The sequence below is a fragment of the Pongo pygmaeus genome, chromosome 20 (assembly GCF_028885625.2).
Source record: "Pongo pygmaeus isolate AG05252 chromosome 20, NHGRI_mPonPyg2-v2.0_pri, whole genome shotgun sequence".
NCBI lineage: Eukaryota > Metazoa > Chordata > Mammalia > Primates > Hominidae > Pongo > Pongo pygmaeus.
This window is the reverse complement of record NC_072393.2, coordinates 5,805,222-5,821,769: the sequence shown is the minus strand read 5'-3', so window position 1 is coordinate 5,821,769 and position 16,548 is coordinate 5,805,222. Positions and strand designations below refer to the sequence as shown.

General features: G+C 56.8%; 1 protein-coding gene and 1 pseudogene across 2 annotated transcripts; both read left to right on the top strand.

Moving 5' to 3' along the window:
- The first annotated feature begins 256 nt into the window (after positions 1-256).
- Positions 257-8,912, top strand: NDUFA11 (NADH:ubiquinone oxidoreductase subunit A11). 2 transcript variants are annotated; one of them, XM_054463113.2, is made up of 4 exons: positions 257-391; positions 6,588-6,680; positions 7,011-7,133; positions 8,733-8,912. In XM_054463113.2, exons 1-4 carry the CDS (start codon positions 295-297, stop codon positions 8,843-8,845), a joined length of 426 nt encoding a protein of 141 aa, XP_054319088.1. In that variant the 5' UTR covers positions 257-294; the 3' UTR covers positions 8,846-8,912. The 2 variants fall into 2 exon arrangements, with proteins under 2 accessions (XP_054319088.1, XP_054319087.1); XM_054463112.2 differs by having other exon boundaries at positions 6,936-7,133.
- Positions 8,913-10,404: 1,492 nt separating this feature from the next.
- LOC129020326 (uncharacterized) lies at positions 10,405-12,332 on the top strand (annotated as a pseudogene).
- The last annotated feature ends 4,216 nt before the right edge of the window (positions 12,333-16,548 follow it).

Here is a 16,548-nt window from a genome sequence, read left to right as displayed (position 1 = left end):
AGCTGGGACTAGCGAAATCTGTCTGCATTGATCGCAGTCGTCCTCAGTTTCACCCTCTGGGAATCGGCCTGGGGGTGCACGTGCTGCTGCTCTCTTCCCCCAGGCCCGTCCCCGGCGCGTGCGCGCGATCCGTGTCCATGTCCGCGCCTATCAATAAAATTGCTCACTTGTTGCCGGCCCGCTAGCCCGAAAGGTTGCGCGCGCAGCCCGAGAAGTCTCGCGATAGCCAGCCGCGGCTGCCCTTGCGCTTGCCAAGCCGGCGGGGTCCGTGGTGCGGGATCGGGGTTGCAGGCTATGGCGCCGAAGGTTTTTCGTCAGTACTGGGATATCCCCGATGGCACTGATTGCCACCGCAAAGCCTACAGCACCACCAGTATTGCCAGCGTCGCTGGTGAGCGCCGGCCGGGCCCCGAGGGTGGAGGGCCGAGGCCGCAGGGAGGTCGTGGGGTTACTGGGGGCTGTTTGGATCGAACGGGTCTGGGAGTCTCGCGGGTACTCACGTGGTCGTCATCGGGGTGTCTTGGGCGGTCGTAAGGGGGGATCTTGTGTGAAATGGATGTTGGTAGGGGGTCCAGCAGGGTTGGGAGCATTGGGAGGTCGTGACATGCGACAAGCTAGTCCCTGGGGTCGTCTGAGGCGGTCCCAAGCGATCGCCAGGCTCGGGGAAATTGTGGAGTGAGACAGGGCCATTATCAGGTCCAAGGAGCCAAGGGACCACGAGACTTTCCAAAGGGGTAGCAGATTGTTAGAGGGGATCATGAGTCATGATTGGGGCATCTGAGGGCGGTACAGATGTTTGAGAAAGTTTTGGGGTGAGATGAGGTCTTTCTGTGGTCAGGGGGTGCTGGGTGGTTAGGGACACCTGAAGCTTTTACTGGGACCGCCAGAGAGGTCCTAGGTGAGGTGGATCAGGAGCTACTATGAGGGTAGCCTTGCAGGGGAATGAGGGGGACCCACAAGCCCTGACATTCTTTTTTTTTTTTTTTTTTTTTTTTTTTGAGATAGAGCCTTGCTCTGTCGCCCAGGCTGGAGTGCAGTGGCACGATCTCGGCTCACTGCAACCTTCACCTCCCTGGTTCAAGCAATTCCCCTGCCTCATCCTCCCAAGTAGCTGGGATTACGGGTGCACGCCACCGCGCCTGACTAATTATTTTGTATTTTTAGTAGAGACGGGGTGTCACCGTGTTGGCCAGACTGATCGGGAACTCCTGATCTCAGGCAATCCGCCCGTCTCGGGCTCCCAAAGTGCTGGGATTACAGGCGTGAGCCACCATGCCCGGCCAGCCCTGGCATTCTCTTATAGGGTAAGTCTGAGTCTTGCCCCTTCCAGCCTGAACGTTTCATGGGCATCATGTCCTTTAATTCTCAGCCACAGGTTGGGACTCATCAGGTCCCAGATGGAGCTGGAAGTCCCCTTCCCTCTGATGAAGAATCTTTACAAACTGGGCCAGGTGCGGTAGCTCACACCTGTAATCCGGCGCTCAGGAGGCCAAAGTGCGAGGATCACTTGAGGCCAGGAGTTCCAGACCAGCCTGGGCAAAATAGCAAGATTCCCATCTCTGCAAAAAAGTAAAACAATTAGCTGGGCATGGTGGTGTGTACCTGTAGTCCCAGCTACTCAGGAGGCTGAGACAGGAGGATCACTTGAAACCAGGAGTTCAAGGCTCTAGTGAGCTATGATTGCGCCACTGCACACCAGCCTGGGCGACAGAGCGAGACCTTGTCTCAAAAAATAAAAATAATAGGCCGGGCGTGGTGGCTCACGCCTGTAATCCCAGCACTTTGGGAGGCGGATCATGAGGTCAGGAGATTGAGACCATCCTGGCTAACACGGTGAAACCCCATCTCTACTAAAAATACAAAAAATTAGCCGGGCATGGTGGCGGGCGCCTGTAGTCCCAGCTACTTGGGAGGCTGAGGCAGGAGAATGGCGTGAACCCAGGAGGCAGAGGTTGCAGTAAGCCAAGATTGTGCCACTGCACTCCAGCCTGGGCGATAGAGTGAGACTCTGTCTCAAAAACAAAACAAAACAAAACGAAACAAAAAACCAGCCGGGCACGGTGGCTCACGCCTGTAATCCCAGCACTTTGGGAGGCCGTGGCGGGTGGATCACGAGGTCAGGAGATCAAGACCATCCTGGCTAACAGGGTGAAACCCCGTCTCTACTAAAAATACAAAAAAAATTAGCCGGGTGTGGTGGTGGGTGCCTGTGGTCCCAGCTACTCAGGTGGCTGAGGCAGGAGAATGGCGTGAACCTGGGAGGCGGAGCTTGCAGTGAGCCGAGATTGCGCCTTTGCACTCCAGCCTGGGCGATAGAGCGAGACTCCATCTCAAAAAGAAAAAAAAAAAAAAAAAAACCCAAAGAAACAGTCTTTACAACCTGGTGTGTGTATAAGCTGAGGAATCAATTTGGTCAACTCTGTATTTCCAGCATATGTGAAACAGGGCCTGGCCAAAGTTGCGGCTCCATTGGGAGACATTTGAATTAGGGCAGACCTAATCATCACTCCTATATTTTGCATATTTATTAATAGTAAGACAGACGTTATTGTGTCTCCATTTCTTACAGGTAGGGACTGAAGGTTGGAGAAGCATATTAACTGCTCGAGGGTCATTTGAAGCTGGGTGGCAAATCCAGGTCGGCTGACCTGCTCCTAGGGGTCTCTGAAGCAAGGAGTGTTCCCATCAGGTCCTTATCAAGGGTCTGCAAGAGAGGGCTGAAAGGGGCCACCCAGGGGATAGGATCTGAAACTGAGAAAGACGTGCATGTTGGTGTTCATGTGAGAGAGTGTGTGTATTCCTCATGCATGAATACAAAATGAGTGGGCTGCGGTCTCAGGAGGCCTTTGGAGGAGACAGCTTGTCTTGGGGTGTGGTGTTGCTGAGTGAAGGGCCTCTGGGACCAGGGGGTCTCCCTAGAGGGTCTTAGAGTGGGAGGTCGGAATTTTTGACAGAGTTGCCGTGTCAGGGGATCTCTGATGGCATCAGATTTAGATTTAGGGGTGGTCAGTGGCTTCTGTGAGCCCTCCAAGGGTGCCCAGGGGTCTTCGAGGATGACATTCATTCTCCCTAAATTTTTCTTTTTTTTTTTTTTTTTTCTTGAGATGGAGTCTCATTCTGTCACCCAGGCTGGAGTGTAGTGGTGCGATCTTGGCTCACTGCAACCTCTGCCTCCCTGGTTCAAGCAATTCTTGTGTCTCAGCCTCCCAAGTAGCTGGAATTACAGGTGCCTGCCACTGTGCCTGGCTAATTTTTGTATTTTTAGTAGAGACAAGGTTTTGCCATGTTGGCCAAGCTGGTCTCAACCTCCTGGCCTCAGGTGATCCGCCCGCCTTGGCCTCCCAAAGTGCTGGGATTACAGTCATGAGCCACCGCACCCGCCCTTCTCCCTAAATTCTTCAGTGACCAGCTCCACTCATTGTGCAGAACTTGCTGAAACTTGTTTCTGGGTCCTCCCCTCACTGCCCCACTCACTTCATTCCCGGGCTCCCCTCACTTCTCATCTGAGGGAGATAAGTTGTTTCCTGGCTGGCTTCCCTGAGTTGGGGACCCTGGACGACGGGGAGACTGTACTCAGCAGAGCCCAGGACCTGTGGGCACACGATAACTATGGATGAATGAATGAATTAACGAATGAAGCATCTTGTGGGCACCATTTGTGAGTGAATGAATGAGTGAATGTGGCACCTTGTTAGGTACTCGGTAACTTTGTGAATGAATGAATGAGTGAATGAGTGGCAGTAGCTGAATGAATGAATGAATTCACACTGGGTCTGGCAGTCACTGTGGGAGGCTCAGAGGAAACCAGCAGTCGGGGAGCAGAGGGAAGGGGGCCTTTTGAAGGGTGCCGGGGGCTCCTGGAGGGGTGGATGTGGCAGGACACCACAGCTGGATGACAGCTGGGGCAGAGTTGGGGTGGGGCAGTCCTTGACCTCTGTGGGATAATCAGGGGTCCCAGCTCGTCCACTCCCAGTTCAAGGACTTTGGAAGGGATGGAGGATGGTGGGCGCACTCACCGTGTCAGGCGTGCTCCATGACCTAGGGGTCCCTTGGCCAGGACCACTGGCAAGGGGGTGGCATAAGGAGGTTCCGCCCAGGAGTCCCTCAGTGACAGTTCTGGGGGCATCACTGAGTCTTGTCGGTGGTTCCCTCTTGAGATGAGAGGGTTATAAGACACTCGTGGCTGGCCCAGCCCCTGCATCAGGACTCTTCAGGTCCCAGGCAGGGCTGGCAGTCCCCTCTCATTAAGAATCTTCAAGTACGGGCATGGTTGCTCATGCCTTTAATCCCAGCACTTTGGGAGGCTGAGGCAGGCGGATCACCTAAGGTCAGGAGTTCGAGACCAGCCTGGCCAACATGGTAAAACCCCGTCCCTACTAAAAATACAAAAATAATAATAATAATAATTAGCTGGGCATGGTGGCAGGCGCCTGTAATCCCAGCTACTCAGGAGGCTGAGGCGGGAAAATTGTTTGAACCAAGGAGGCAGAGGTTGCAGTGAGCCGAGATTGCACCACTGCACTCTAACCTGGACAACAGAGCAAGACTCTGCCTCCAAAAAAAAAAAAAAAAAAAAAAAAAGGCCAGGCGTGGTGGCTCCCGCCTGTAATCCCAGCACTTTTGGGAGGCCGAGGTGAGCGGATCACGAGGTCAGGAGGTGGAGACCATCCTGGCTAACATGGTGAAACCCCGTCTCTACTAAAAATACAAAAAATTAGCCGGTCGTGGTGGCGGGCGCCTGTAGTCCCAGCTACTGGGGAGGCTGAAGCAGGAGAATGATGTGAACCCAGGAGGCGGGGCTTGCAGTGAGCCGAGATAGCGCCACTGCACTCCAGCCTGGGCGACAGAGCGAGACTCCATCTCAAGAAAAAAAAAAGAATCTTCATAGACTCCAGCTCTCTTTCAATTAGTAAATAAATGACAGAATTTGGGAGGGGGGGATGTGTGTGTGTGTGTGTGTGTGTGTGTGTGTGTGTATGTGTGTGTATGTGTGTGTGTGCACTGACTGAAGTGTGACTGAGGATGGGGCTGCTGGGCCAGGAGCAGGTGGAGAGCCCTGGGGGGGACCCCTGTACTGGACTCCAGTCCCTTACCCTGGATGCTGTAGCAACCCCCTTTCCTGCCGCAGCCCCCAGACCTGGCACTCCGCTCCATCCACCTTTCTTTTTTTTATTTTGAGACGGAGTCTCACTCTGTCCCCCAGGCTGGAGTGCAGTGGCACAAGCCACCTCCACCTCCTGGGTTCAAGCGGTTCTCCTGACTCAGCCTCCCGAGTAGCTGGGACTACAGACATGTACCACCACGCCTGGCTAATTTTTGTATTTTTAGTAGAGATGAGATTTCACCATGTCGGTCAGGCTGGTCTCAAACTCCTAACCTCAAATGATCTGCCCACCTTGGCCTCTTAAAGTGCTGGGATTACAGGCGTGAGCCACCTCGCTTGGTCCTCCATCCACCTTTCTGAGGTCGAGCAGGAATCCCAGGGGTTGGTGTGGGATTAGGAGAAACCAGATCCACAAGGTACTCTTTATATGTGGTCTCTTTCTCTGCATCCTAGGTCTCAATTTCCCCATCTGTGCTTGTGGGGAGCAGATGGTCCCTCCTCTGGGCTGCTCTGAATATGAACCCCACTGCTGGATGTGAGAGTCCCCCCAGTCGCTCTTGAGGGACAGAACCAACATGAGCTGAATTGGATCTGAGGCTAGGGTGCTATTTCGGGGGGGTCACTGCCAGGCCTGGCATGTCCCATGGGTCCCTTGAAGCTGGATGGGGAACTGGGGTGGAGCCTACTCCCCTGGGGCGGTCGTGGCGGGTGAAACAGGGCTGTGGTCAGACCTGCCAGGCTCCTCATACATGGAAGCCAATGTCAGGGGCCAGGCAGCTGGGGAAATGGCAGAGATGGAAAAGCTAACCGCAGTGGCGAGGCTGGGTGGCGGGGGCGGCAGCCAGGCAGCCAGGTGTGCGGGACGAGCCCAGGCCCGAGCTGCCAGCAGGAGAGGGTCGAGAGTGGCAAGGAGGAGGCGTTGGCAGCCAGGCAGGGAAGCGGAGCCGCTGCCAAGGGGGATTAGGCCCAGGAGCCCCGGGCCCCACAGGAGAATAGAGCCATTGATGGGAACCTGGAGCTGGGGCCCTGGTGCCAGGGCCCGTGGGGAGCGCCGCTGAGCTGGCGGTGTGAGGCCGGAAGCAGCCGCAGAACGGAGGTCTCAGGCCTGTTCTTGTGTCCACCACGTGGATGAGTCTCCATCTGCCGGCCGGTGCCCTGCCCGGGCCAGCATGGCTGATGGGCGCCCAGCAGGTGCTCTGCAGGAGCCAGTACTGGTCAGGCTTGAGAAAGTGGCCAAGGAAGGCCTGCAGGGAGTGGGGAAAGAAGTGAGAGGCCCCTCAACTTTGGAGCAGCAAACCCGAGTTCAAATCCAGCTCTGCCACTCAGCAGCCGGGGGTACCATGGGCAAAGAATAGGGGGCTGCTGGGAGCCACCTGGGGGGCATCGTGAGGACTGAGGGAGGGAGACCACTCAGTGGGGTGCTCGGCCAAGCAAGGGCTTAGCAGCAGTGGGGTCTGAACAGCCTCCCTCCTCTGTCTCGCAGGCCTGACCGCTGCTGCCTACAGAGTCACACTCAATCCTCCGGGCACCTTCCTTGAAGGAGTGGCTAAGGTCGGACAATACACGTTCACTGCAGGTGAGCAAGCTGGGCTGGGCATGGCTGGGCCCTTTCCTGGCACAGCCCCAGCTCTTCAGAGCACATTTGACGGCTGCCTCTTCTCCCTGAGTCCCCGGCCCGTGTCCACAGTGCCGGCCACCCAGAGAAAGTCGGGTGTTCCTTTATCAGGAATACATGCAGGGTGGGGAGGCCCAGGAGACCAGCTCCAGGACTGGGGCCGGGAGGCTGCCATGCACAGCGAGCAGCCGACCCGTGGCATCTGTCTCCATCCAGACGCTGGCAGTGAGCGCCCAAGAGGCTCCTGCTGTGCCCGTCTCGAGGCCATTGCTCTTCCCGTCTACCCCGCAGCTGCTGTCGGGGCTGTGTTTGGCCTCACCACCTGCATCAGCGCCCAGGTCCGCGAGAAGCCCGACGACCCCCTGAACTACTTCCTCGGTGGCTGCGCCGGAGGCCTGACTCTGGGAGCACGCAGTGAGTGGGCCCCTCCCCACCCCCACCCTCCTCCCAGCCTGGCAGAATGACCCCTGACCTCTGCTCATCCTCCACCCTCTCTGTTCCATCCCGGACAAGAAGCAAAGCAGCCTTCTTGAACACCAGCCATTTCAGTCCTAGCGACAGCTGCTGCTGCTGCTTAAGCACCTACTGTGGCCCTCCCTGACCTGCCCTGTCCCCTCCCCACCCTCCCCTCCTCACTCTGCTCCAGCCGCACGGGCCTCCTCACTGTTCCTCCCACATGCCAGGTACAGTCCTGCCCCAGGGCCTTTGCATGGGCAGTGCACTGCCTGGAATGCTGTTCCCCTCACTGTCCTGACCACCCTGTGTACTGTGTACAAGTCAGCGTCCCCGCCACCCTCGCTCTGTGCCGCCTTCCTTCTGCATGCCTTGTCAGAGGACACAGGTCACCAAGGTCACCCCCTGTCTCTGCCACTGGCCTGTGAGTCAGAGAGGAGGATGGATGGAGTCTCGCCCTGCCATCTCTCTCCCTGCACCTGCAGGGGAGCTGCCCCCGCAATCTTCACTTTACAGAAAAGGGTATTAGGGCTCAGGGAGGGAATTAAGTGGCCTGAGGTCACCTGGAGGAGCAAGTGGCCTTCTTTGCAGCCATCAGAGGGTGCAGCCCTGGTGGAGGAGGCCACGCTTGGCACAGGGGAGCCCGTCTGGAGCATGAGCCAGACACCACTCCTGCCCTCCCACGGGCCCGGGCTCAGGGTCAGTGCCCGCCTGTGCCCCTGGCCTACCCCCAGCCCGCCAAGGCTTGGGCCCTCAGGGCCGGCGGGAGGAGTGAACAAGCCCTCTTGCAGCTCAGCCGCTCTGGCCTGGCATGTTGGGTGTGATGAATGGCAGGTTCCAGGCAGGCAGACAGGGAGGGTGCGAGGGCAGGGCCTATGCCATCACTGCTGTCTCTGCATCAAGACCTTGGGGAGGCCTTGTCCCTTCCCAGCTCCCACTGGAACTGGTCAGAGGCTGGAGGTGGGTTGAGGTCTTGACTGTAGCCCAGCTCAGGCTGGAACTGCTCCCTGTCCCCAAGCCAGCCTCCCTGTCTATCTTCAAAGGGTGTGAGTCCCTTTAGGTCCTGGTGTGTGGGACATGCCTCCTTCCTCCTCTGGCCCCGAGGCTTCGGAGCAGGAGAGCCTGGGGAAGTGGGGGCACCGTCTGGGCTCCTCGGTACACAGACTACGGGACAGATGCGTGGCCTGGCCCTGGCATCCATGGGCAGAGGACAGTCTGAGACACACCAATGTGTCACCACTGCCCGGTGCCCAGCCTTGCCCCAGCCCCAGCCGGGGACAGCACGGTGTCCTTCTCGCAGGGGGCAATCAGTGTGGGGTGGGATGAGGACCCGCAGCCTGGGTTCCTGCTGGGAAGCAGCCTGGACTCCGGCCTCCCTCTGGGCGTCAGCTTCCACATCTCCAGAGTCTAGGGCCCTCTTCCTGAGTCACTTAATCCCTGAAGAGAGTGTCCTGTCAGGGATCTCAGTCTGGCTCCCAGGGTGGGCACCGGCCAGGGCGTGGAGCATCTTGGTCCGGCTGAGCCCCACCCGGGCCTGACATCACCTCCCCACTCCCACAGCGCACAACTACGGGATCGGCGCCGCCGCCTGTGTGTACTTGGGCATAGCGGCCTCCCTGGTCAAGATGGGCCAGCTGGAGGGCTGGGAGGTGTTTGTAAAACCCAAGGTGTGAGCCCTGTGCCTGCCGGGACCTCCAGCCTGCAGAATGCGTCCAGAAATAAATTCTGTGTCTATGTGTGTGTCAGTGTCCGGAGGGCTTGATGACGGCGACACAGCGGCCGGTGAGGGCGGATCTGGGAGGGAGTGAGGAAGAGAGATAAGATAAGGCCCCCTGCACACGCGCCTGCCTGCCGCCCGCCGTCCCTGCCAAGGGTACCAGCCTGGCCCCACAGAACTGGTAGTGCATCAGGCTGGGGCCATTGGGAGCCCAGGAGGGGAGACGGCTGGGATGCGCCCCAGCCTCTGCTTCCCCCAGTTCCCAGGGCAGGGCGGGAGCGTGCCAGTGACCTGCCAGCAAGTGGAAACTGGGACCCGCCGCCCACAGCCCTTCCCTCAGCGCTGTCGGCTCTGGTCACAACCCCCCTGCAGATCTTGAGCCATCCTTTCTCTGGGCCTGTCCCCAAAGCCAACAACATGTGGAAAACACGCCCAGGCCCGGTCTCCAAATTCCTGGGCACTGGAGCGGAGAGCCCCGGACAGGCTGGCCCAGCAGCCGTCCCCATCCGGCAGGTCACTCGCAGCCCCTGGGGCTGGGGCAGAGCGGGACAGGACCCCCCTCAGCACCTGGCTGGTGGCAGCGACAAGGGAAAGAATTGCGATCCCTTCCCGCCACCTGTCAGGCTGGTGATTTAGGTGGCCCTGGAATGCTGGCACCACCCCAGGCCCCTTCTCCAGAACTGGCTCATGCTCCCTGGCAGCTGGAGAGGAAGGCTGCAAGCTCTCACATGCTGCAGTGGGCTGCAAATTAGGGCGCTCCAGACTCCACCCAGGGGAGCGGAGCTGTGCACAGCCCCGGCTGGGATGGATCTGGGCCCTGCTGGTGGGCCAGGGACAGCAGGAACCGGCAGGGCTGGCTGTGGCCCTCCTGCCCGCTTCTGACCCGTGTCTGGCCCCATCTCTTCCCTTTTCTCAAGCCCATCCACGGGGCCTAGATGTGAAAAGCCAAACTTCGCTTTCAGCCTCATATCCTCCTCTGTCCGCCCCCGAGTAGTAACAGCCTGGAACTCGCCGGCCCAATCAATCCTCCCACCTCAGCCTCCCGAGTAGCTGGGACTATGGCCACCGCCACTATGCCTGGTTAATTTTTTAAAAAAATTTTGTAGGCTGGGCCTGGTGGTTTGAGCCTGTAACGCCAGCACTTTGGGAGGTTGAGGTGGGAGGATTGATTGAGGCCAGGAGCTTGGAATCAGCCTGGGCAATGCGGTGAGATCCTGTCTCTACCAAAAAATTCGTCTTTTTGAGACATAGTCTTGCTCTGTCTCTCAAGCTGGGGCGCAGTGGCAGGATCATGGGTCACTAGAACCTTGACCTCCCTGGCTCATGCGACCCTCTCATCTCAGCCTCCCTGGTAGCTGGGGCTGCAGGCGTGCACCACCACAGCCAGCTAATTGTTTTTATTTTTATTTTTTGTAGAGACAGGATCTCACTGTGTTGTGCAGGCTGGTCTCAAACTCCTGGCCTCGAGCAGTCCTTCCACCTCATCCTCCCAGAGTGCTGGGATTATAGGCATGAGCCACTGTGCCCGGCCACTGTGTACAGAGATTCTGGGTCCCTTCTTCCAGTGCCTGCCTCGAACGTCCTCTCTGGAGACAGCACAGATGTCCACGCGTGTTCCAGCGCAAGGAGGGCGTGCAACAGCTCAGGGTCATGTCCACTTCTGGAGCTTGGTGCCCGGGCCTCGGGCTCCCTGAGAAAGGGCGGACACACCCACCCCGCACCCAGAGGGGCAGGGGCCCTGACACCTGTCCAAGCCCTAATAGAGTCATTGTTAAAGGCTCTGGGTTCAAATCCCAGAACTTGATTCTTTCCTTGTTCTGTCCTCAGAGGACAGCAGCACCCAGGCCTTAGCTTTCTCACCTGGTAAATGGGAATAAGGGCCCCTCAGAGATGCCCCACAAAGAAAGACTATTCCAGCTCCCTGCAGGCATCGCATCCACTCACGGGCATCCCATCCACTCAAGGGCACTGGCCTCTGTCTCTACTGCGGCCGGCAGGGGGCAGCGCCCACCACAGCACGGCCTGCTGGGCAGCGTGGACCCGGGCGGTCATCCCCAGACCCCCAGCCCCACGGTGACCACAGGCGTCAGATTCCATCCCTTCCTCCGCACTCCAGGCCTTGTCCGTCATCCCCCTTCCTTCCCATATATCCTGCCCGCAGCAGCCAGGAAGTGATGGCTTCTAGGAATGGGCAATACAGCCCCAAACCTCCAGCCAAGGACACTGAAGGCTGGACAGGAGAAAAGACTAGTCCACGTCCCCACGACGGTCACCATCAGCCCTGCACCACGGCTGCTTCTGGGACCAGTTCCACGCAGGCCTCCGCCCCCAGCAAGCCCTTCCCCAGCCCTCCAGGCCCGTGTGCAGCCCAAACCCTGTACCAGATCTCTCAGCCCTCTTCCACAGATGCATGCGCTAAGGCCCACCCTGGGTAGTGGAGCTTGAAATGTAAAGGCAGCAAGCCCCTTCGCACCTCCCAGCCCCAGATGCCCCCTGTGTTCAAGGGAGCCGACGGCTCAGACCAGGAGCTGTGCTCGCCACCCACCCAGCCCATTCCGGGCCAGCCGCCAGGGTTGGCACAGGCCTGACAGGCGCCCCCACCTCGCCTGCAGGACAGGCCCCCCAGAATGGAACAGGAGGGGGTGGTCTCTTGCTGGGCTCCAGGGAACCCCAAAGCCCAGGCCCCCTGGCCCATAAACATTTACTAGGTTGTAGAGGGCTGACGTCACTCCCACCCCACACACAAGAGGGCCCCCGTCTGGAACATCAGTCCCAGTAGGTTCCCTGGGGGGCTGTGGGGGACCCTTCCTGAGTTTACCCTGAACTTCATGGAGCCCTTCCCAGCCCCAGGCAGTCAGGGCTGGAACTGAGGAGGGGCAGAGCCTCCCTGGGGAGCTAGGAGGGCTTCCTAGAGGAGGAGGCGGCGCAGCAGAGAGGGCCCAAGGATGAAGAGGCTTTTCCATGTGTACCCAGCGGGAGGGTGGTCCAGGCAGAGTACAGAGCGACAGCAAAGGCCTGCTGTGAGGGAGAGCAGTGGGCAATCAGGGACCTTCTGGCCCAGGAGCGGTGCCTGGGGGCTGCAGGGCACACACTTGCTTCCCAAGAATCCATCCCTGGAAACACATCCCCAGCAGAGACAAGGCTCCAAGAACACCGGCCTGGCCCTGCGCTGTGGCTCACGCCTGTAACCCCAGTACTTTGGGAGGCCGAGGCTGGGGAATCACTTGAGGTCAGGAGTTTCAGACCACCCTGGCCAACACAGTGAAACCCTGTCTCTACTATACAAAAATAAGCCAGGTGTGGAGGCAGGCACCTGTAATCCCAGCTACTTGGGAGGCTGAGGCACGAGAATCCCTTGAACCCGGGAGGTAGAGGTTGCAGTGAGCCGAGATCATGTCACTGTACTCCAGCCTGGGAGACAGTGAGTGAGACTTTGTATCAAAAATAAATAAATAAATAACGCTGGCCTGGGCTGGCGCTGACCCAGGCCCCGCCGCCAGGGGTCTCTAAGCTCTTGGGTGAGCCAAGAAAACGTTCACAAGACAAAAAAAAAGGTGGGGTGGGGAACATCAAGCTTTTCTCACCTGCCAGGCAGGTGCAGTTGTTATTATTTTTGGCTCATTTTAATCTGCGCAGCCCTGTGTGAGCTCTGTTAGGCATTAGTCCTATTTTACAGACGAGGAAACTGAGGCCCAGGAGGTGACTTCCCAGAGCCTGGCAGTAGCTAAAAGAAGTGTTACTTCTTCTAAGAATAGCTATTGTTTGGAAAATGGCAATTTGTTCCTTTAAGACTTTCTTAGTGGTCTTGCAGATTGGAGCGAAAACACCCCACTGAGGGCTGGGTGCAGTGGTTCATGCCTGTAATCCCAGCACTTTGGGAGGCCGAGGCGGGCGGATCACAAGGTCAGGAGATCGAGACCATCCTGGCTAACACGGTGAAACCCTGTCTCTACTAAGAATACAAAAACTTAGCCTGGCTTGGTGGCGAGCATCTGTAGTCCCAGCTACTCGGGAGGCTGAGGATAGGAGAATGGCGTGAACCCGGGAGGCGGAGCTTGCAGTGAGCTGAGATTGTGCCACTGCACTCCAGCTTGGGTGACAGAGTGAGACTCCGTCTCAAAAAAAAAAAAAAAAAATAGAAAATACCTCACTGAGAAAAGGAAAGTGTTTTCGCTGCCAGCTTGAGCACTCCTTTAAACTTGTGTTGAATGTGGGCTGTGGGGTCCTATAAATGTGTTTGACATGATTGGGGTGGGACACAGCTGAGAAGCTGAGAAGACCCCACGGGGCTGATATGTGCCCCTCCTGGGACTGAAGACCTGATCCTGCCCTCCCCACATCTCAAGCCCCTTTGCCTTCAGAATCTGTCCCAGATCTGCCGCTGGTCTGATTCTATCATCACGACAAGCATAGTCCCCTCTGCCCTGGTCACCCGGCTACCCCCTGAGCCAGAAGGCGCCTGTGAGCCCCTAAGTCAGGTCCCGCCCCTCCCCTGCCCACAGCCCTCCATGGCTCCCACCCCACTTGGGGGAAAAGCCCAAATCCTCTCTACAGCCCACTATGCCCTGTGTGTCCCGACCCCTCCCCTCCCTCCCCTCCCTCTCCTCCCCTCTTCACTGCTCCAGCCCCACCAGCCTCCTTACTCTTCCTCCAACACCCCCAGCACAGTCCTGCCCTAGGGCCTTTGCATAGGCCATACCCTCTGCCTGCAATGCCTGTCCCCTAGACGTCCCCAAGCTCACCCCTCACCTCCTTCAATTCTCAGTTCACAAGCCACCTCCTCATCCCCCGCCCCCAGGCCACCAGCACTCCACACTCATTTGCCTTCTAGTTTTGCCTGTAGCCCATGCCAGTTTCTAAATCCCACGTCACCATCTCGTGTGTTATTTATGTATACCTCCTTGAGGGCTGGGACGTATCCTGGCTGTTATATCCTCTGCCTACACCCCGGCAGCCAGCCGAGGAACGCAGCAGGGCTCCAGAACTATGTGTGGAATGAATGAATGGATAAACAAATGAATGAATCTCCAGGTCTGCAAAGGGTAGGAGGTCCAGAGGTGGGGCCTGAGAACCACTTGGGGGTGGCTCTGCACCCTGCCTGGCCCTGCTTTGCTGCCTGGGTGGTATAGGCTCTCGGAGGGGGATCAGGGTCCTTCTCACTCTCCCCCCGTGAGAGGATGGCTGCAGTGGGGTACGGGAAGGCACGGGAAGAGAAGCCCTCCAGACCTGGGGGCAAGACTCAGAATTCATTCAACAAACAGTAATGTGCAGTATAACAGCATTTTGGTCACTGACAGACTGCGTATGTGATGGGAGTCCCATAAGACTTTTTTTTTTTTTTGAGACAGAGTCTCTGTTGCCCAGGGGTTCAGGCGATTCTCCTGCCTCAGCCTCCTGAGTATCTGGGATTACAGGTGTGCGCCACCATACTCAGCTAACTTTTTGGTTTTTGTGTTTCTTTTTTTTCTTTTTTTTTTGTTTTTTTGTTTTTTGTTTTTGTTTTTGTTTTTTGGAGACAGAGTCTTGCTCTCTCGCTTTGTCGCCCAGGCTGGAGTGCAGTGGTGCGATCTCGGCTCACTGCAAGCTCCGCCTCGCAGATTGACGCCATTCTCCTGCCTCAGCCTCCTGAGTAGCTGGGACTACAGGTGCCCGCCGCCACGCCTGGCTAATTTTTTTGTATTTTTAGTAGAGACAAGGTTTCACCGTGTTAGCCAGGATGGTCTCAATCTCCTGACCTCGTGATCCACCCGCCTCGGCCTCCCAAAGTGCTGGGATTACAGGCGTGAGCCACCGCGCCCGGCCTGTTTTTGTTTTTTTTCTGAGATGGAGTTTCACTCTCTCACTCAGGCTGGAGTGCAGTGGGGAGATCTCGGCTCACTGCAACCTCCACCTCCCGGGTTCAAGCAATTCTCTGCCTCAGCCTCCTGAGTAGCTGGGATTACAGGCGCCCGCCACCACATCCAGCTAATTCTTTTGTATTTTTAGTAGAGACGGGGTTTCATCAAGTTGGCCAGGCTGGTCTCGAACTCCTGACCTTAAGTGATCTGCCCGCCTCGGCCTCCCAAAGTGCTGGGATTACAAGCGTGAGCCACCGCGCCCGGCTCCCATAAGATTTTATACCATATTTTTATTGTACCTTTTCTGTTTGTGGATGTTTAGAGACAAATATTTGTCATCATGTTACAGTTGCCCGCAGTATTCTGTACGGTCACATGCTCTGCAGGTTTATAGCCTGGGAGCAGTAGACAGTACCATGAAGCCTGGTGTGCAGTACATTCTACGATCTAGGCATGTGTACGCTGGGATGTTTGTGCATGACAAAATCATCTAATGACAAATTTCTCAGAACATATACCCATCATGAAGCAACTACTGTGTGTGTGTGTGTGTGTGTGTGTGTATATATATATATATATTTTTTTTTTTTTTAAAGAAAGGGTCTTGGCCAGGCGTGGTGGCTCATGCCTGTAATCCCAGCACTTTGGGAGGCTGAGGCGGGTGGATCACGAGGTCAGGAGATCGAGACCATCCTGGCTAGCACGGAGAAACCCTGTCTCTACTAAAAAATACAAAAAAAAATTTAGCCGGGTGTGGTGGCGGGCGCCTGTAGTTCCAGCTGCTCAGGAGGCTGAGGTGAGAGAATGGCGTGAACCCGGGAGGTGGAGCTTGCAGTGAGCTGAGATCGCGCCACTGCACTCCAGCCTGGGCCACAGAGTGAGACTCCGTCTCAAAAAAAAAAAAAAAAAAAAGAAAGAAAGAAAAAGAAAGACAGGGTCTTAGCCAGGTGCAGTGGCTGACGCCTGTAATCTCAGCACTTTGGGAGGCTGAGATCGGCAGATCACTTGAGGCCAGGAGTTGGAGACTAGCCTGGCCAACATGGCAAAACCCCGTCTCTACTAAAAATGCAAAAATTAGCCAGGCGTGGTAGCAGGTGCCTGTAATCCCAGCTACTTGGGAGGCTGAGGCATGAGAATCGCTTGAACCTGAGAGGCGGAGGTTGCAGTGAGCCGAGATTGCGTCACTGCACTCCAGCCTCAGGGATAGAGCAAGACTCCGTCTCCAAAAAAAGATAAACAAAATAAATAAATAAATGAAAATCAGCTAGGCATCATGGTGTGAGCCTGTAATGCCAGCTACTCAGGAGACTAAGGCAGGAGAATCACTCGAACCCAGGAGGTAGAGGTTGCAGTGAGCTGAGATCGAGCCACTGCACTCCAGCCTGAGTGACAAGAGCAAAACTCCATCTCAAAAAATAATAATAAGAAGACAGGGTCTTGCCCCGTTGCCCAGATTGGAGTGCAGTGGTGAGATCATAGCTTACTGCAACCTCAAACTCCTGGGCTCAAATGATTCTCCTGCCTCAGCATCCAAGAAGCTGGGACTACAGGCATGCACCAGCACACCTGGCTAATTTCTAAATTTTTTGTAGAGATGGAGTCACTGTGTTGTCCAGGCTGGTCTTGAACTCCTGGCCTCAAGTGACCCTCCTGCCTCCCAAAGTGCTGGGATTACAGGCGGGAGTCACCGTGGTCAGCTGCAGATCTTGCTTCCACCATAGACAGGCACTTCTGGGCCAAACATTTCCCTTGTCCTAACAAAGACCCCTGGGACCAACACCGGCCCACTAGGGTACCCCCAAAAGAGCCAAAAAGGGGGCTG